We start from the raw sequence: 19,803 nt of genomic DNA on the forward strand, positions 1-19,803 counted from the left end.
ATTTGATCGCATCCGGTTGGAAAGTTTGTTGGACATATAGCCTCTCAAAAAGTTACCTGTGTGAATGTAATATAAAATGTTCGCATCATGTTGCTTCAATGTTTTTAATCAAGACTTAGATCATTACTCACCTCATGATTCAGTCACAGTACTGTCACAGAACAGGGTCTTCGTCAAGGGCTTCAAATAAGATATTTAACTGATGACTTATCTTGCAACGGTTTTCAGAAAGTTCGTACTTAAATATGTCACAAAATAATATCAATGGAACGCCGCGGTATGAAAGAGGCTCGTAGTTACATCCAGTATAGTATAAAAAAAAAGAAAAATGAAAATGTAAAAAGTATTTATCCTACATGATCGAGTGCATCGCGCCACCGTTTACGAAATTCTAATGAAAGAAAAGATGGGGGGAAAGTATATGGTTTTCGCTACTGGGAGACTGCAGTTGTCTCATACAGCGACAACGTGCCGCTGGGATCCCCGTCTCTGCTTCAACACTGACGCAAAGCGTTTCTCAACTACGTGGAGACGTACAGAACATACCAGGCCACACCCCCTGGATTTTTTGATAGCAAGTACCCCTTGCAAAAAAAGGGGAATAACGGGATTTTTGAGTGAGACGTTTATGGGGGCTAATAAACAACCTCAGTGCGCCACTATGTGGATGTCAGTTATTGTCCCCCACGATTAATTCGGGAGGGGACTGTGGGTAATGTCTCGGTTCGTACCAGCTCATGATGCGTTCAAAACAACTGGCCACTCGGCAAAAACGACTGGGATTTGTTTTTGAAAGGTCATCGACCTCGGAATTCTAAATGGGAAACTCGGGCATCTTTTCCTCAAACTCCAACTTTCCGATCTGAAGATCAATGACTTCATAATTTGACCAAGTTTTTTTTCCGAGTTCCTAGTTGTCTTGAAAGCACCATGATATCCGGCATTTACAAAATTACACTTGGAGCTATCGTAATTGACTGACATTTGTTAGTCACTATCGATATCTCAATTGGCCCAAGTTTTTGCTTTGTTATTTCAGATATAGTATTAATTATAAGCTACATGAAAACAAAACAGTTTATTGTGCATTTATTTGTAAATCCTGGAAGGCAGGTTAGCGTTTTTTTCGTAATTTAACTTGTTCTTGAGGCAGCTCTGCAAAGCGGCAGCCACAAAGTCATTAAACTGATTTGAAACCTAACCCTAACCACAACCTTAAGCACGCTCCATAAGTCCAAAAAACACATTTTTGTTTTCATTTTTTTTTTCACAATATAGCCCATCTAGCAGAAATTGCTCAGTTCTGCCTCCAGAAGACTCATTCTAATAAACATCAACCTGCTTCTGGAAGAGAGAAGACACATCTATCTCAGAGACAGAAAATACTTACTGGCCTAGAGATTCAGTGGGCTATTTGATTTCTCATTCAAGTTAAATTTACCCTGGTCTAGGGAGCAAGAGTAGTAGCCTATTGAATTATAAATAGCTATTTACACTGTGATAACTATCTAAACCATTTAAAGTGTGTTAAATGAGGCCTCCTGAGTGGCGCAGTGGTCTAAGGCACTGCATCGCAGTGCTGCGGTGTCACTACAGCCTGGGGTTCGATCCATGTCCACACCACCCTCTGTAGGGCCATGCTAGTAAGGGCATTGCTATTGCCATACCAGGCAGTGATGCAGCGAGTCAAAATGTTCTCAATGGTACAGCTGTGGAGGATTTGAGAGCCCATACCAAACTTGTTAGGACCATTTTAAGTCTTTAATGATTTGGACACAGAGGAACTTGAAGTTCTCGACCTGCTCCACTGCTGCCCCGTCAATGTGGATGGGGGTGTGCTCTCCTCCCTGTTTCCTGTAGTCCACGATCAACTCCTTGGTCTTACTGACATTGAGAGAGAGGTTGTTGTTCCTCCCTGTAGGCTGACTCATCGTTGCTGGTCGTCAGCAAACTTGACGATGGTGTTGGAGTCGTACGTGGTTGAACAGGGAGTGCAGGAGGGGACTAAGCACACACCACTGTGGGTCCCTGTGTTGAGGGTCAGCGTGGCAGAGGCAATGTTGCCTTCCCTCACCACCTGGGGTCAGCCCGTCAGGAAGTCCAGGATCCAGTGTGCAAAGCTGTCATCAAGGCAAAGGGTGGCTACTTTAAAGAATCTCAAATATTAAATAGATTTTGATTTGTTTATCACTTTTTGGGTTACTACATGATTCCATATGTGTTACTTCATAGTTTTGATGGCTTCACTATTACTAAAATAGTAAAAATAAAGAAACCCTTGAATGAGTAGGTGTGTCCAAACTTTTGACTGGTACTGTATATTTAATCAATAATCAAATAGGTCTATGGACTGCTTTTGCTTGTCAAATCTCTTTGGTTTGTTGTCAAATAGGCCACTTTTCAACGAAACGTGAAATTTAGTTGAATTTCTTATACTGTTGAGAATATATTTTTTGTCAAGAAGAATGAAATCTAATTTTATTCATTTCTGCTATGTTCACTTTCTAATGAAAGCGCCCTTCTTGCGCTCTTGAAAAAACATAACTATTTCTGCCATCTACTGGCTGATGCGTGAAGGCCTCCATGAGTGTATAGCCATGAGTGTAAAGAAGCAAAGACTGGGCTTCTCTCTGGAGGAGTATCATGTTTCGTAGCTAAATAGAATATTTTCTAGAATTACGAATACCTTGAACTCCACAGTATTGTGCTCTGTGATTGGTCTTTAGGGCGCTCGTCCAATCGCAGACGTGTATATACATCGGTTCTTTTCTACCTGGTAGTTCGCTGATGTGGTTTTTAAGAAGTTGCTAAACCTAACAGGCCGTCTTCAACAGTTTTTCTTTTGGAATTAACTTCTTATGCACAAGGATTATGCCTTATTATCAAACATGGGAAGAGTTCGCCCGTGCAGCAGAAAAACTATATCTGACAGCGCCAATGAAGGTAACCATGAAGTTTAAAACTTTGTCAGCTGCAGGAACTAGCTAACGTTACCTAGCAACATTTATTTAGTAATGGTTATGTCCCAGCACAAATAAATGTGCTAGCCCATAATAACCACCACCGCTGGAGGGCCATGCAGTCTCGAGGAGCAGCCAGGATAGCTAACTACTGTTAGCTTGCCGTTTTCAAGCAATGCAGGCAGTTTACGAGAAGCCAACTGTTAACGTTAAATATGCTGGCAAATGTGAGTAGGAAGGAAAAATGAATGGCCTAATATATAGGCCTAATAAATGGCCTAATAGTAAGGTTAGTCAACTGTTGAAGTCTGAGTACTATTAAGATAATCAACCACGTTGTAATACATGTAGCTCTGTTTGTTGCATATTTAAATTAAATAAACAGGTTTAAGGTCTTTTCAGTTGCCTTTGTTGAAACGAGTTAGCTAACGTTTGTACAATATTTTTCTCCCTCCTTTTAATGCAGGTCAGGGTGGTTATCAAATACAGACACTGTGATGGTAACCTTCGCATCAAAGTCACCGATGATGCAGTGGTATGTTCAAGAGAACACGGTCTGTTCACTGTGCACGTCTGTTTGTATCCTACATTACACCAACCACTAGTCCCTGTTAAGAATCCGAGAGTGGAAGACTTACATGTATCTAACATGGAGGCTCAACATTTCCGAACAGTCCCATTACAAGTCAGAATGTTGAAATCCCGTTCATTTGGACTGTATATACAAAAGCACCCATTCAAGTTAGTAGCTTCAGCTATTTCAGCCACACCTGTTGCTGACAGGTGTATAGAATGGGGCACATGGCCATGAAATCTCCAGAGACAAACATTGGCAGTAGAATGGCCTTACTGAAGGGCTCTGTTACTTTCAACGTGACACTGTCATAGGATGCCACCTTTCCAACAAGTCAGTTCTTCATATTTCTGGCCTGCTAGAGTGCTGTTATTGTGAAGTGGAAACCTCTAGGAGCAACAATGACTTAGCCGCAAAGTGGTAGGCCATACAAGCTCACAGAAAGGGACCGCTGAGTGCTGAAGCACGTAGTGTGTGTAAGAAAAATAAAAATAATAATCACCTGTCCTCCGGTGCAATACTCACTATCGAGTTCCAAACTGCCTTTGGAAGGAAGTCAACACAATAACTGTTAATCAGGAGCTTTATGAAATGTGTTTCCATGGCCGAGCAGCCGCACACAAGCCTAAGATCACCATGTGCAATGCCAAGTGTCGGCTGGAGTGGTGTAAAGCTTGCAGCTATTGGACTCAGGACCAGTGGAAGCTTGTTCTCTGGAGTATTGAATCACGCTTCACCATCTGGCAGTCCGACAGACAAATTTGAGTTTGGTGGATTCCAGGTAAACGTTAACTGCCCGACTACAGTAGTGCCAACTGTGAAGTGTATTGGAGGAATAATAATGGTCTGGGGCTGTTTTTAGTTCCAGTGAAGGGAAATCTTAATGCTACAATGAGACTATTCTGTGCTTCCAACTTTTTGGCAACAGTTTGGGGAAGGCCCTTTCCTGTTTAAGCATGACATGCACAAAGCGGGGTCCATACAGAAATGGTTTGTCGATCAGTGTGGAAGAACTTGACTGGCCTGCACAGAGCTCTGACCTCAACCCTATCAAACACCTTTGGGGTGAATTGGAACACTGACTAAGAGCCAGGCCTAATCCTAATCACGATTGGAACCATATTCCTGTTTAACCGCTAGGTTTAATGGGTAATATGACAACACCACTGTGGAGCTCTATTAGGCAAACGAAGCAGTTGCTTAAAGACTTTTGAGACATGTTTATTTTTGTATATAAAATATTTGCTTCATGTCTGTTTCCCTCTACCTAATCCACGACTCATTCTGTTCCATTGCAGTGTTTACAATACAAGACTGACCAGGCCCAGGATGTGAAGAAGATCGAGAAACTGCATGGCAAACTGATGAGGCTTATGGTGTCTAAGGAAAGTGGTGCCATGGAAACGGACTGAACCCCTTAGTTGTGTTAACTCTCCTTTGAGTCTGTACTGTGGTTTGTTAATATTACAAACAATGGAAGAGAACAGAGCTGGAATGACTACATCGGATCGTGAGAGAGAAGGAAGGGAGGGGAAATGGGAGGGTTGGTGGAATCAAACATGAAAATGGCGAGGGTAACCTTCGGTGCTCTGAAGAGGTATTTCCTGGATTTCTTTTAAAGAGCTTGTATTTATTTTCAGTTGTAAGATGGAGAGACGCATGTCTATTTATTTATATAGTTAGATTTATTTTTGTTATGCTTCTTTTAAATTTCCATTTCCACAAGGAGAAATGTTCATGACCATGTTGAGGTGACCATGAATGAAGCAGGTCCTTTTGATTGCTAGTTCAGTGAAAGAACAATGTCTCCAATGCCACTTAGTCAACTTTGCATATTATTGCATTACTCAATAAATGTTTATATACCTCAACAGCCAACATCTATCAACTTTCTGAAAGATTGATTTTAATGTATGATTAAATGTCAATGTCTCCCCATATCGCTGCTGATCAAGCTGCCATAACAACGGCCCTCCTGAATGTCTTCAGATTTATCTTTATTCATCAAGAATGACAGATGTTTGGACATTATTTAATCATTGAAAATAATTGTCTCCAAACCAGGTCACTAGCTACGTATGTTTCCATCCAATTGGTGAGACTTTCATGCAAATGTATGTAAATCTGCATAAAAACAATGTCCAATTTCCCACCATCCATCAAATATTTATAAAGCCCTTTTTACAGCAGATGTCAAAGTGTTATACAGAAACCCAGCCTAAAACCCCAAACAGCAAGTAATGCAGATCTAGAAGCAGATAAGACTGTGTGGTGAGAGTGCAATCAGACTCCTAAAATGGATTACATTTTTCCCCCTCATCAATTTACACAATAGCCCATAATGACAAAGCAAAAGTAGTTTAAAAAAGTTAAACTATCACATTACATAAGTATTCAGACCCTTTACTCAGTACTTTGAATCACCTAATGCAGTGATTACAGCCTTCAGTCTTCTTGGGTATGACACAAGCTTGGCACACCTGTATTTGGGGAGTTTCTCCCATTCTCTGCAGATCCTCTCAAGGTCTGTCCGGTTGGAAGGGGAGTGTTGCTGCACAGCTATTTTATGGTCTCTACAAAGATGTTCGATTCGGTCCGAGCTCTGGCTGGGCCACTCAAGGACATTCAGAGACTTTTCCTGAAGGGACTCCTACGTTGTCTTGGCTGTGCTTGGTGTCGTCCTGTTGGAAGGTGAACCTTCGACCCAGTCAGGTCCTGAGCAGGTTTTCATCAAGGATATCTGTACTTTGCTCCGTTAATCTTTGTCTCGATCCTGACTTCTCCCAGTCCCTGCCTCTGGAAAAACATGATGCTTCCTCCAGATGTGACGCTTGGCATTCAGGCCTCCAGAGAATCTTGTTTCTCGTGGTCAGAGTCTTTAGGTGCTTTTTGGCAAACTCAAAGTGTTCTGTCGTGCCTTTTACTGAGGAGTGGCTTCTGTCTGGCCACTCTACCATAAAGGCCTGATTGGTGGAGTGCTGCGGAGATGGTTGAGGAGCTCTGTCAAGAGTGACCATCGGGTTGGTCACCTCCCTGACCAAGGCGCTTCTCCCCCATTTGCTCAGTTTGGCCAGGTGGCCAGCTCAAGGAAGAGTCTTGGTGGTTCCAAACTTCTTCCATTTAAGAACGATTGAGGCTCCTGTGTTCTTGGGGACCTTTAATGCTGCATACATTTTTGGTACCCTTCCCCAGATCTGTGCCTTGACACAATCCTGTCTCAGAGCTCTACGGACAATTCCTTCAACCTCATGGCTTGGTCTTTGCTCTGACATGCCCTGTCAACTGTGGGACCTTATATAGACAACTGTGTCTTTCCAAATCATGTCCAATCAATTTAATTTACCACAGGTGGACTCCAATCAAGTTGTAGAAACATCTCAAGGATTATCAATGGAAACAGGATGCACCTAAGCTACATTGAGTCTCATAGCTAAAAGGTCTGGTATAAGGTATGTTTTTTTTTAAATACATTTGTAAACATGTCTAAACCTGTTTTTGCTTTGTCATTATGGGGGATTGTGTGTAGATTGCTGAGGATTTTTATTTATGTAATCAATTTTAGAATACTGAATACTTTCTGAAGGCACTGTAGTGCACAAATACATTTTGTGGTTAAGTTCCCATGTACCGATTTTTAAATTTATTTTTTAAACATGTTTTTATTTATTTAAATTTTACCTTTAACCAGGCAAGTCAGTTAAGAACATATTCTTATTTTCAATGACGGCCTGGGAACAGTGGGTTAACTGCCTGTTCAGAGGCAGAACGACAGATTTGTACCTTGTCAGCTCAGGGGTTTGAACACGCAACCTTTCTGGTTACTAGTCCAACGCTCTAACCACTAGGCTACGCTGCCTACCGATGGTTCTCACAATTTGTTGTTTTGTGTTATATGGCCAACAGCACGCAGATACATAGCCTACATGATGAGATTATTATGGATTCTTTTATTTGTCAAACGGCAGCCAAGCATCGATGATCATGTCACCAGAATAAAACCTTCACAATATTTTGGAAAGGAGCATCAAGCTCATCACCTTGCCCTTTCACCATGCTGTGAAGTTCAGTTTATTTAATCTGTAGCTTTCCTGATGAGTCGTAGTGGGAGGACCACACATGTCATTGCTTGACTCCCAAGTTTACTTCGATATGATGGTTGTTATATCAATATTTGCGCATAAAAGCGTTTCCATCGACAGTTCTCGCATGATTGATTTAACTAACACAAATAGATCCCACCTTGTAGCATGTTTTTTTGGGGACATTTCAAGATTTAATGTCACATCCACAAGTACAGTGAAATGCATTTCTTGCAAACTCTAACCCCAACAATGCAGTAATCAATAACAATATAATATTAAAAATAAGGCAGAACAAAAACACAAGCAATATTAATAAGAAATAGGAACACGATAAAGTAAGCAAACATACTATATACAGGGTCAGTTCCAGTACCATACGTACAATGTGCAGGGGGGGTACTGGATCTATAGTTCTGTCAGATCATTTCCTATTATTCTGTACTTAAATCCAAGACACTCCATTTAGTATGATATGTTACGTTTTTCGAATAGTATGTATTCATTTGTGGATGTCCACCACTCATTTCGTATGATGTTGCAAATTTGCAAAATGTATATATTACGAATTTGAACTAGGTAGCTAATGTTAGTTAGGCTAGGGGTTCAGGTTAAAGCTAGGCTTACGTTTAGGAGTTAGGCTAAGGGTTAGCTAAAAGGGTTAAGGTAAGGTGAAGGGTTAGCTAACATGCTAAGTAGCTAAAAAGTAGTAAGTAGTTGAAAGTCGCTAATTAGCTAAAATGCTAAAGTCGTCCGTAGATGTTTGGGAAGGCTTAGCTAGCATGCTATCATCAATTAGTTGCAAAGTGGCTAAAAAATAGTAAGTAGTTGAAAAGTTGCTGAAATTCTAAACTTGTCTGTGATGAGATTCAAACTTGTAACATTTCAGTTGATAGACGTTCGCATTATACACCCTGTATCCATCCCGACCAACCACCCATTTTGCATTAAGTAACCACCTGTCTTACCTAACCATACCAAACATAACATATCATACCAATTTGAGTGTCCCGGATTTACTCTTACTATGTTACGTCTAGTCTGAGACAAGGCTGCAGAGCTATATATATATGTATAGGGGTAAGGTGACTAGGCAGGATTTTAGATCAACAGAATAGCAGCAGCTTATATGACGATTGTATGTGTGTGTAGAGTCGGTATACATTTTTATAACGTTCATAATAGAAATAGTCAATGTAGAACAAACATGCTTCTGACATGGAGAATAAGGAATCACGTCAGCTCTATTCGTGGAATTTCTATCTGCAAAGTTCGAGAATGTTTGACAACTGAACGTGGCCAAAATTTGCACTGGTTTGAGTCCAGTAGACAAGAACTACATTTCCCACGAACCACTGGTCTCTATTTCGACACTGTAAACTGGCAGACGGGAGAATTGACACTGCATCTTGTGGAACAGCAACAAGTAAGATTAACTCTTGCTTTTAATAATACCTGAAAGAATAGCGCTAAAAGTATTCTTGGTCGATATGTCTTTCTTATCGATAATGTATTAATCGATCATGTAGGATATTGAGACTAATGAAACACGGTTGAAAGGTGTAAAGTTTGGATTGTTGTGACGAAATATCGGCGCGTGCATAGAAATGGAATGCTAGAATTTGACAAAATAATAATAATATGAGTAGGCCTATGTCCCCTTAATTGAGTATATTTTGGGGTAATTTGGTAACAATTTTGGAAAGCATTGCCTACGGTAGCCTACTTGTTTATATTGGTTATTGTAGCATATCCATTGTAGGCCTACCCAACTGTTATCTGAAATATCTAAATATGTTTGGAATGATCTGTGAATAGATTCAACATTGAATACGCTTCATACCGTACTTGTAATTCCAGTCATCCCAATGCAATCTTTGTTTTTCAATTGGTTGCCTGTCTAGTCAGATTAGTGCATAACCGGACTTGTTTTTAGGAACAGCTGCAGTATTGGACAACAATCAGGTCCATAGCAGAGCATACAAGTTATGTTGTATTAACTATGCATGCCAAGTTGCCACCATTGTAAATGTGTTGCCCTAGGCATTTTGAAGTACAACCTCAGTCGGCTCTCATCACAGGCCTGTTTTTGCTGGTTGCCATCTGCTTGTTCCAGAAAAAGGTTTTGTCTGGGCCCCCATGGAGGGAACTTCTAGGGCTCACTACTTTAATTTTATCATTTGTAATCAGAAGATCCAAAGGGACACATTTATTTTCTGAATTCCTGTAAGGATATATTTGTATAACTTTCTGTCAGGTGAAAAACAAGTTATGTCTATCAATAAAGAGATGCTCACAACGAAATCAGATCTATGTTTCTAAGTTCTCCATGAAAGTTATGGTATCAGAGGCTGGCTAGAGAAAAGCTTTGTCATGCATTTTGACCCCATTGAATTGTTACTATGGGGCCTTGTCCACTCCATTCTTTACCTAATCCTTTCAGAACAGAATTCTGTGCAACAACAGTGCTCCAGTACTTTTGTTCTATTTTTCACATTGTCTGCAAACCTCTGGTCAATTGTCATAATTTTTCAGTAGCAATTTGTTTGCATAATGGATAAAGTAGTCAAGTCTGTTGTGCTGGTAACCATACATTTCAGGTGTTGCCGATTTGTATTTTTCTGTTATAAATGACATGCTACACATAGCCTCCAAACAAAAACGATTCATTTACTCACTACTAAGCATTACATATAAAGGACAGTGAATGGCATTATGAAAGGCGTGCATTGTAACATGTCTGCTGTCCCCGATTTAGTTTATTCTGTTCCCTGGGTAACCCAGAAGGCAGCACCATGTTTACAGAGATTCTGTTAGCCCTGGTGGTGGGAGGAGTGGTCTACTTCCTGGTGCAGAGGAGTAAGAGGCATCAGCTGAAGAGTGAAGATGGCTGGTGGGGGGAGGGGACTCCCATGGCTGGGGAAGAAGATCTCAGCATTCGCCCCTACACAGTCCAAACGGATGAGGAGGAGTTGGAGGTGAGGTGGGGGATTATGGGCCTAGAGGGCCGAGCTCTTAGAGAGTTAATGCTTATGCAACAGTCTTTAGTTGAACCTCATGCTCAATGCTCCACCCAGGACCTGTACAGGCGAATAGACCAGACCCGACCCTTCCCCTCTCTAGAGGACAGCCAGTTCAACTACGGCTTCAACTCCCACTATCTGCAGAAGGTGGTCACCTACTGGAGACGTGACTTTGACTGGAGGAGACAAGTGGAAAAACTGAACAAATTCCCACATTACAAAACCAACATTGAAGGTGAGATGGTGTGTAGAGATTTATCAGTTATGTATAGAACAAGATGAGACTGAACAAGCAGATCTATTGGCTGCCAGTAAATACAACATAACTAACTAAGTCTACGTGAAACTTTGCACACACAAAAGACAAACAAATTGAGTCTCCAGGAAATGGTTCATTCAAGCATCCTCTGACCTATGTATCAAGCAGACCACCATAGTCCCTGTGCCCAAGGAAGAGAAGGTAACCTGCCTAAATGATTACTGCTCTGTGGCACTAGCTATGAAGTGCTTTGAAAGGCTGGTCATGACTCACATCAGCAGCATTCTCCCGGACACCCTAGACCCACTCCAATTCACATGCCGCCCTAACAGATCCACAGATGACTCAATCGCACTCCACACTTCTTTTTCTCACCTGGTCAAAAGGAACACCTATGTTAGAATGCTATTCATTGACTACAGCTCAGTGTTCAACACTATAGTACCCACAAAGCACATCACTAAGCTAAGGACCCTGGGACTAAACACCTCCCTCTGCAACTGGGTCCTGGACTTCCTGACGGGCCGCCCCCAGGTGGTAAGGGAAGGCAACAACACGTCTGCCACGCTGATCCTTAACACTGGGGCCCCTCAGAGGTGTGTAATTTAGTCTCTTGCTGTACTCCCTGTTCACCCACGACTGCGTGGCCAAACACGACTCCAAAACCATCATTAAGTTTGCTGACGAGACAACATCACCGACAACGATGAGACTGCCTATAGGGAGGAGAGAACTTGCAGTGTGGTGCCAGGACAACAACCTCTCCCTCAATGTAAGCAAGACAAAGGAGATGATCGTGGACTACAAGAAAAGGAGCACTGAACAGGCCCCCATTAACATTGACAGGGCTGTAGTGGAACGGGTCGAGAGTTTCAAGTTCCTTGGTGTCCACATCACCAACGAACTATCATGGTCCAAACACACCAAGACAGTTGCGAAGAGGGTACGAAAAAACCTTTTCCCCCTCAGGAGACAAAAGATTTTGCATGGGTCCCCAGATCCTCAAATGGTTCTACAGCTGCACCATCGAGAGCATCCTGACCGGTTGCATCACCCCCTGGTATGGCAACTGCTCGGCATCTGACTGTAAGGCACTACAGAGTGTAGTGCGCACTGGGCCAATCTTCCTGCCATCCAGGACCTATATACTAGGTGGTGTCAGAGGAAAGCCCATAAAATTGTCAGAGACTCCAGTCATAGACTGTTTTCTCTGCAACCGCACGGCAAGCGGTACCAGAGCGCCATGTCTAGGACCAAAAGGCTCCTCAACAGCTTCTACCCCCAGGCCATAAGACTGCTGAACAATTCATAAAACGCCACCGGACAATTTACATTGACCCCCCCCCTTAACTGTTGGTTAAGTGCTTGTAAAATAAGCATTTCACAGTAAAGTCTGTACTTGTTGTATTTGGCTCATGTGACAAATAAAGTTTGATTTGATGATGTCTCAGGCATTGACGTCCACTACGTCCATGTGCGGCCCAAGAACCTCCCTGAGGGCGTGACTGCCGTGCCTCTGCTCATGGTGCACGGCTGGCCAGGCTCTTTCTACGAGTTCTACAGGATGATACCCCTCCTGACTCAACCCTCCAACCCAGACGACATCGTGTTTGAGGTGGTGTGTCCTTCCATCCCTGGGTACGGCTTCTCCGAGGCTCCACATAAGAAAGGCAAGTGGTTAGAGTCCTGTCTGAGGTTAAGGGTCACATATGCCCAGCCCATTGAATCTAACAAAGCATTTCTGCCAGATAAACATTATATTCAGTGACTTTATATTCATTCTCTCAAATGAATGATTCTGTTTATGTTGCAGGTTTTGACTCGGTGTGTGCGGCCCGTGTGTTCCACAAGCTGATGAAGAGACTGGGCTTCCAACAGTTCTATGCTCATGGAGGAGACTGGGGATGGATCGTCACTACCAACATGGCCCAGCTGGAGCCCAAGTAAGACAGACAGACACAGAAATATGGCCAGATCTTATCTTAAGCCATGGGAGACATATCCAATATTATGTGTGCCTCCTTATTTCTGGGATTTAGAATGCATAATAATGTTTTATGAGTGAATGATAGGAAGTGAAAAAGCCTCAGTTTGACTCAGATTCAATGTTTGTTGTACTTCATCTCTCCTCTCTGATTTTTTTCGCCCCAGAATAATCAAAGGCTTACATCTCAACTTTGCTCCCCCCTCCAAACCGGGCCTGCCCATGGTTCTGTCTATAATGCTGGGCAGCAGTTTCCCCAAGATGTTTGGCTTCAACGAACACGACATTCAGCGCATCTACCCCGTTGTGCAGAACCTAGTGGTGGAGTCTGTCAAGGAGTCAGGATACATGCACATCCAGGCCACCAAGCCTGACACTGTGGGTAAGAGATGGAACCAGTTTAGAAGGGGACGCGTTCTGGGCTACACACAGCTTTAACTGCTGCTTCTGTATAGACCAGGCCCAGGAATAAAAACTGTGCTGTATCATGTCTGATCTCTTTCTATTAGGTCGAGCGTTGAATGATTCTCCGGTGGGTCTTGCTGCCTATATTTTGGAGAAGTTCTCCACCTGGACTGACCATGACTTCAGGAACCTGGATGACGGAGGACTTACAAGGTAGAACGTCTTAGACCTGAACCACAGCCGTTGTTGTAGAATAAGATAGTTGGTTAGTATTCAAAAGGCTTCTTTGTCAGATTACCATGTCCAGTGTTAAGGCCTTTGGTTTTTTAGCACCTCTCTTTCCTTGCAGGAAGTTCAGTCTGGATGACCTGCTGACCAACGTGATGATCTACTGGACATCTGGCTGCATCATCTCCTCTATGCGCTTCTACAAGGAGAACTTCAGCAAGGGTCTTGACCAGCCACACTCAAAGTCAGTGAAATGTTGCTATGGAATATCTATGTTTGTGCTGTGTAATAGTCTAACTAGCACGAGGAGCTCCACCTTCAGAACATGAATAACTTTGTCCTGGTAAGTGATGCTGTTGAAGTAGAAAGGACAAACTCAATTTATGTTTTGGTTAACTATTGCACGTATTCACTCCCTCTCTACCCAGGATGCCAGTGCACGTGCCCACCGGTTTTGCCTGCTTCCCCAACGAGCTGATGCACACCCCCAAGCTGTGGGTGCAGCAGAAGTACCGCGAGCTGAAGACCTTCACGCCCATGGCCCGAGGAGGACACTTTGCCGCCATGGAGGAGCCAGAACTCATGGCCCAGGACATCCAGAACTTCACCAAGATGCAGGAGAAGATGAAGTGATCGCTCTGCACATCTGCCTTTCCTGTTTACCAAACGGCACCAGATGCTAGGTCAGCGAGCACTGGTATTACAATAGCACTGACATGTGAAGTTACTTCCTGATTGGCCCATAGTCCTCTGCCATAGCTGCCTTTTTACACACATCTGGAAATTATTCTAGCCATGTCACAGATCTGTTTGTGCTGTTTTGGCATGACAACGACCATGACAATCCCTCCAGGATTCTGCGATCGCAACTCGATACTATGCGAGGGGCTTGCAAATTTGACCAATCACCTCACTATTTCTGCTTAAAACAGTAAAATCATTGCAATATTATCGCATAAAACAGACCCATCACCGCAGTACGAAAATACGTCAACAAAAATACGTCAAGCCACACGTCAACAAACTTTTCCCCTGATCAGCGCATTTCCATGACAAATTGGACAAAATCATTGCATATTGCCAAGCAAAATGTCAGAATTGCTGCAGCAAAATTAAAATTTTTGCCTGCAAATATCACAAAGGATCCCCATGAAATCCTGGAGGAAGGATATGTGACAAGACTACACAAACAGATCTGTGACCAGGCTAATATAGTACAGTAAAGCCTCCCAATGACTACTACCAATGAGATGGGGAAGAAAGTGTTCCTCAACTTACTCTCTAGTTAGGAAATGATCCATGGACCAATTGAGAAGAGCGAATAGAAGACAATTTCGTGAAGGTTGTTCCTGAATCAATGTTGAGGAGAGCACAGATAGTTATGTTTTGATTACTGGCATAGTCTAGGTCTGAGTGGTTATTAAATGATTGCACAAAATATCAGATATGTTTTATTTTTTGCAATAGTTGCCAGAGACTGAAATGTGTGTTTTATTCTGATCACCTATTCTGTTGTTATTTACAATGTTATAGCATTCCATAAATAGCACTTTGCATTTATTTCAGAAACGAATCTCCTGATCTATATATATTTTCTGGACAAATTATATTAATAAACATTTAAATTCAATTATTGTTCTGTCTTTCTGCTAATGTCTATGGAATCACACCTAAGATATGTGGCCTTGGTCCCCATTCAAGGTTTAATACCCAAAAATGGTATGATGATGGTACCAAGTGCAGTACCATCCTCCTAGTTGTCTATTATGGCAGGGAGACCAGAAGTTCCTCCAGCTGCTGCCAGGCCCTGGTGTTTCCCAAGCCCTGTGTCCTGCCCTGGGCCACCCCATTACTCTGAGGCTGCTCCCCTTGGCAGAGCACATCCGGGGGAGGTGTGGGTGGGGGAGATAAGGGCCGCTTGAGATCCCCACAGGACCTCACCAGATAAGGCAAGGGGAGGGAAAGAGAGACAGAGAAAGAGAGGGATGGTGGGAGAGGGAGGACATAGGACCACGATGCGCAGAGGAGAAGCTGTGACTGGAGATTGTTAGAGGGGCTGGGGAGCTGCGGTCAGAAAACAGGCGAGCTTTGGGTCTCGGTTGGTTTTCAGTAGGGTGTCTGGAGCTGGTTGCTCTTGAGTTAAGTGGACAGTCTGAGGGCACTACAGCCACGTAGGGATCCTAAGAAGTGGGTGAGTTAAACTTCTACAGAACACAGTAGATCCACCCCTCAGTTATAGCTGGAAAGTAATTAAGTATTTGGAAGGTTCTCTCAGCTTTTGTTCATGTTAAGTAGCTCTACGAAATGAAATTGTGAATTCTTCCTGAATTACTGAACTCCTTCATTGTTGATGTCTGGACAATGTTAAGACCCTTTATGTTAGGTATTTGCAGATTCAACTTCACACGTCAGATCTTGTGGTCAGTGGTGGAAAAAGTACTCAATTGTCATCCTTGAGTAAAAGTAAAGATCCCTTAATAGAAAATGACTCAAGTAAGGATGTTCTCTGTTTAGTGAATCCGCCAGATCAGAGGCGGTTGGGATGACCAGGGATGTTCTCTGTTTAGTGAATCCGCCAGATCAGAGGCGGTTGGGATGACCAGGGATGTTCTCTGTTTAGTGAATCCGCCAGATCAGAGGCGGTTGGGATGACCAGGGATGTTCTCTGTTTAGTGAATCCGCCAGATCAGAGGCGGTTGGGATGACCAGGGATGTTCTCTGTTTAGTGAATCCGCCAGATCAGAGGCGGTTGGGATGACCAGGGATGTTCTCTGTTTAGTGAATCCGCCAGATCAGAGGCGGTTGGGATGACCAGGGATGTTCTCTGTTTAGTGAATCCGCCAGATCAGAGGCGGTTGGGATGACCAGGGATGTTCTCTGTTTAGTGAATCCGCCAGATCAGAGGCGGTTGGGATGACCAGGGATGTTCTCTGTTTAGTGAATCCGCCAGATCAGAGGCGGTTGGGATGACCAGGGATGTTCTCTGTTTAGTGAATCCGCCAGATCAGAGGCGGTTGGGATGACCAGGGATGTTCTCTGTTTAGTGAATCCGCCAGATCAGAGGCGGTTGGGATGACCAGGGATGTTCTCTGTTTAGTGAATCCGCCAGATCAGAGGCGGTTGGGATGACCAGGGATGTTCTCTGTTTAGTGAATCCGCCAGATCTGAGGCGGTTGGGATGACCAGGGATGTTCTTGTGTGTGAATTGGGTCATTTTCCTGTCAAAATTTAACAAGTACTTGTGGGTGTCAGGGAAAATGTATGGAGTAAAAAGTACATTATTTGCTTTTGGAATGTAGTGAAGTAAAAGTTTGCATAAATATAAATAGTAAAGTACAGATAGCCCAAAAAACATTTTAAGTAGTACTTTAAAGTGTTTTTACTTAAGCACTTTACAGCACTGCTTGTGTTATGGAAACTGATTTTATAGCGCTCTTTAAATGTTACATTAATTGGTGTCATTATTTTCTCATTTACCCTGTAAATGTAATGAAACTTAAGTGTTCCTACTGCGTGGTACAGGTGAGGTCTGGGGGTGTGACGGGTGTGCAGCCCAGCAGGGCTATGAAGTCCCAACACTCCCCAGAGAACGCGGCCAGGGAGAGGAGCCGTGTACGTAACCTCCGCCAGGCCTTCCACAGCCTGCAGGCAGCCCTGCCCTCCGTCCCCCGTGACACCAAGCTCTCCAAGCTGGACGTCCTGGTCCTGGCCACCGACTACATCGCCCACCTTACTGAGACCCTGGACCAGGGCGGGGCTCTCTCTGAACTCACAGTGCCCCCCAGGGCAGGGGGCTACCTCCACCCAGTCAAGGTTGGTGACATCAAACTACCTGGGTGCCTATCTTTTTCGTTCCTTGGTTATCATAGCTTATAACCCTGATCTGTCCAGATGCTCAGTTAAAATCAGACATGAATTGTAGTGTAACAGCACTGTAGTAGGATGTCCACAGCAGGCATGACTAATTCTTACATTATCTCTATGACATTCACAAAGAGTTTTAATTTGGTATGACTTATTACAGTTATACAGACTAACTGAAGTTTAACATGTCTCCTGTCCTGACAGAAGTGGCCGATGCGCTCCTTGCTGTACTGTGGGAATGTGGGAGCACTGCTGTCAGCCAATCAGAAGCCAGCGTCAGGGGAGGAGGAAACACATCCACCGACCCCTACCCCAGAGGTTGACATGGACCAATCCGTTTAGGACTAGGAGCGTTGAAATAAAATATATCCAACTGTGATGCTTATGAAACTGCAGCGAATGGCAATGTAATGTATGTGCTAAACACGGAAACACCTAGAACAATGTCAAGATTGAAATCAAATACACCAAAATCAAAGGATCGCTTTGATTAGCACATTAAATCACTCATTTATTACAGAAGCATAAATCACTACTTGAGAAAAGTGTGTGAAATATTTGTTAGGGACAGGTCTAAAATTTACTGGGGGAGGGGCTGGTCCAACTCAAGGTGTCAAAAAATATATGCACCTTCTCCCAAACAAAAAACTATATTTTCACATGACCCTCCCATTGTACTGAAAAGTAAATTGAACACCCTCCCCTCTCGTCGAATTAACTCTAAATGATTAATACGACCACAAATAATAACGGTTTATAAACGTGGATGTCGACTGTGCCACTTTAGCATGCTTTTGTGGCACAGTCGATGCCATGCAGGACTACGGGCCAGAAGGTTGAGGTAGTGTTTCCTTACACTACGATCAGAGCTGGCTGCAGACAATGATCAGCTCGGGGGAAATCAGATTTTCAACATTTTGATGCAGCAGTTATAATTATATAAAATATATGCTACGAATTTTCCACCAACAGGTTTCTGTGCCAATGACCCACACTACCGATAAACAAAGCATACTGACTTCGGCCACTTCAATATTCGGGCTGCACACAATTGGCCCACGGTCGTTCCGGTTTGGCCGGGGTAAGACGTCATTGAAAATAAGAATTTGTTCTTAACCAACTTGCCTAGTTAAATAAAGGTCAAATAAATAAATATCATGGTTTCTGTTTTCAACACAATACATTGACTAGATAAATATCGACAAACAGAAAATTCCCCACCTTACCTTGTAGGCTTGACAATCTCCGAATGTCATTTAACTTTTTGGTGTTTTGTAACAGATGTCTCTTTCCATTCAGCAATTGGCAGCTGCACAGTTTGGATTGATTGAAGGATACATGTTATTTGTAAAGATTTGAAAAGTGACCCGGATTGCACAACAAAGTCAGGGATTTATTTCCATTGTGGTTCCTATTATTTTATTTTTTTACATTCAAAGCAATATTCCAGTGACTTATATTGTGTTTTCAGCTTTAAGATGAATTCAAGTTCTCCTGGATTTGTTTAATTTTTAGTGGTATAGATGTATTGGGGGTTGGAGTGAAAGGATGGACAGATTAACAGAAAGGGAGGATTGTTGTGAGAATATTTTGCAACCATGCATTCAGCTGTGGAGCCCTGAGTACTAGTCCAGATCTGTGCTATTTTAATTTTGAACCCAAATTCTTAATTTCAATGACGGCCTAGGAACAGTGGGTTAACTGCCTGTTCAGGGGCAGAACGACAGATTTGTACCTTGTCAGATCGGGGATTTGAACTTGCAACCTTTCGGTTACTAGTCCAACGCTCTAACCACTAAGCTACCCTGCCGCCCTGATATAATGACTGCTTTAGCGTAAAAATGTATTCAAACAGCAGACAAACCATTACTAAATTGATGTAATTAACTTTATGTTATGGCTTTTGTTTGAGCTATCAAACATACAGCGAGCTCCAAAATAATTGGGACAGTGACACGTGTTGTTGTTTAGGCTCTGTACTCCAGCACTTTGGATTTCAAATGGCATTTTCATCCATATCGGGTGATTCATTTAGAAATTAATTTTAAATAAGAATAGAATATGAATAGAATATGTTTGTAAATGCTTCTACATTAATGTAGATGTTACCATGATTACAGATCATCCTGAATGAATCCTGAATAAATTAAGACACAAATATCACACCCCCAAGACATGCTAACCCCTCACCATTACAATAACAGGGGAGGTTAGCATTTTTTGGGAAGAACTTTGACTCATTATTCACGATTCATTCATGGTTATCTGTAATCATGGTAGCATCCACATTAATGTAGAACTGTTTAGAAACATATTCTATTCTTATTTACAATAAAAGTGACTCCAAAATTACACAATACATGTACCATTCATTTATTTTGGGCACAAAATAATCTGAAACAACCAAAATGAAAAGCAAATGCCAAC

At 42.6% G+C, this 19,803-nt stretch overlaps 3 protein-coding genes across 4 annotated transcripts; all 3 read left to right on the top strand.

The window, feature by feature from the left end:
* The first annotated feature begins 2,593 nt into the window (after positions 1 to 2,593).
* On the top strand, positions 2,594 to 5,407 carry LOC123995676 (signal recognition particle 9 kDa protein-like). The gene is made up of 3 exons (XM_046299336.1): positions 2,594 to 2,943; positions 3,427 to 3,495; positions 4,833 to 5,407. Exons 1-3 carry the CDS (start codon positions 2,872 to 2,874, stop codon positions 4,944 to 4,946), a joined length of 255 nt encoding a protein of 84 aa, XP_046155292.1. The 5' UTR covers positions 2,594 to 2,871; the 3' UTR covers positions 4,947 to 5,407.
* Positions 5,408 to 8,725: 3,318 nt separating this feature from the next.
* LOC123995128 (epoxide hydrolase 1-like) lies at positions 8,726 to 15,138 on the top strand. 2 transcript variants are annotated; one of them, XM_046298498.1, is made up of 9 exons: positions 8,726 to 9,039; positions 10,372 to 10,591; positions 10,691 to 10,871; positions 12,347 to 12,565; positions 12,709 to 12,838; positions 13,047 to 13,261; positions 13,389 to 13,497; positions 13,634 to 13,756; positions 13,941 to 15,138. In XM_046298498.1, exons 2-9 carry the CDS (start codon positions 10,409 to 10,411, stop codon positions 14,143 to 14,145), a joined length of 1,365 nt encoding a protein of 454 aa, XP_046154454.1. In that variant the 5' UTR covers positions 8,726 to 9,039; positions 10,372 to 10,408; the 3' UTR covers positions 14,146 to 15,138. The 2 variants fall into 2 exon arrangements, with proteins under 2 accessions (XP_046154454.1, XP_046154455.1); XM_046298499.1 differs by having other exon boundaries at positions 10,398 to 10,591.
* Positions 15,139 to 15,472: 334 nt separating this feature from the next.
* LOC123995781 (transcription factor 23-like) lies at positions 15,473 to 17,898 on the top strand. Its single transcript, XM_046299455.1, has 3 exons — positions 15,473 to 15,703; positions 17,035 to 17,325; positions 17,581 to 17,898. The coding sequence occupies exons 2-3, from the start codon at positions 17,077 to 17,079 to the stop codon at positions 17,716 to 17,718; spliced, it is 387 nt and encodes a 128-aa protein (XP_046155411.1). The 5' UTR covers positions 15,473 to 15,703; positions 17,035 to 17,076; the 3' UTR covers positions 17,719 to 17,898.
* Positions 17,899 to 19,803: the final 1,905 nt, after the last annotated feature.

This window comes from Oncorhynchus gorbuscha, linkage group LG14 (genome assembly GCF_021184085.1).
Source record: "Oncorhynchus gorbuscha isolate QuinsamMale2020 ecotype Even-year linkage group LG14, OgorEven_v1.0, whole genome shotgun sequence".
Classification (NCBI taxonomy): Eukaryota; Metazoa; Chordata; class Actinopteri; order Salmoniformes; family Salmonidae; genus Oncorhynchus; species Oncorhynchus gorbuscha.

What these genes read in the sequence shown, in the direction of transcription:
- LOC123995676 (XM_046299336.1), top strand. Translation starts at nt 2,872, where the DNA reads ATGCCTTATTATCAAACATGGGAAGAGTTCGCCCGTGCAGCAGAAAAA. An exon ending in ATCTGACAGCGCCAATGAAG is followed by an intron (nt 2,944 to 3,426) that starts GTAACCATGAAG and finishes CTTTTAATGCAG; the next exon opens with GTCAGGGTGGTTATCAAATA. An exon ending in AAGTCACCGATGATGCAGTG is followed by an intron (nt 3,496 to 4,832) that starts GTATGTTCAAGA and finishes GTTCCATTGCAG; the next exon opens with TGTTTACAATACAAGACTGA.
- LOC123995128 (XM_046298498.1), top strand. Translation starts at nt 10,409, where the DNA reads ATGTTTACAGAGATTCTGTTAGCCCTGGTGGTGGGAGGAGTGGTCTAC. An exon ending in TTACAAAACCAACATTGAAG is followed by an intron (nt 10,872 to 12,346) that starts GTGAGATGGTGT and finishes ATGATGTCTCAG; the next exon opens with GCATTGACGTCCACTACGTC. An exon ending in CGAGGCTCCACATAAGAAAG is followed by an intron (nt 12,566 to 12,708) that starts GCAAGTGGTTAG and finishes TTTATGTTGCAG; the next exon opens with GTTTTGACTCGGTGTGTGCG.
- LOC123995781 (XM_046299455.1), top strand. Translation starts at nt 17,077, where the DNA reads ATGAAGTCCCAACACTCCCCAGAGAACGCGGCCAGGGAGAGGAGCCGT. An exon ending in GCTACCTCCACCCAGTCAAG is followed by an intron (nt 17,326 to 17,580) that starts GTTGGTGACATC and finishes CTGTCCTGACAG; the next exon opens with AAGTGGCCGATGCGCTCCTT.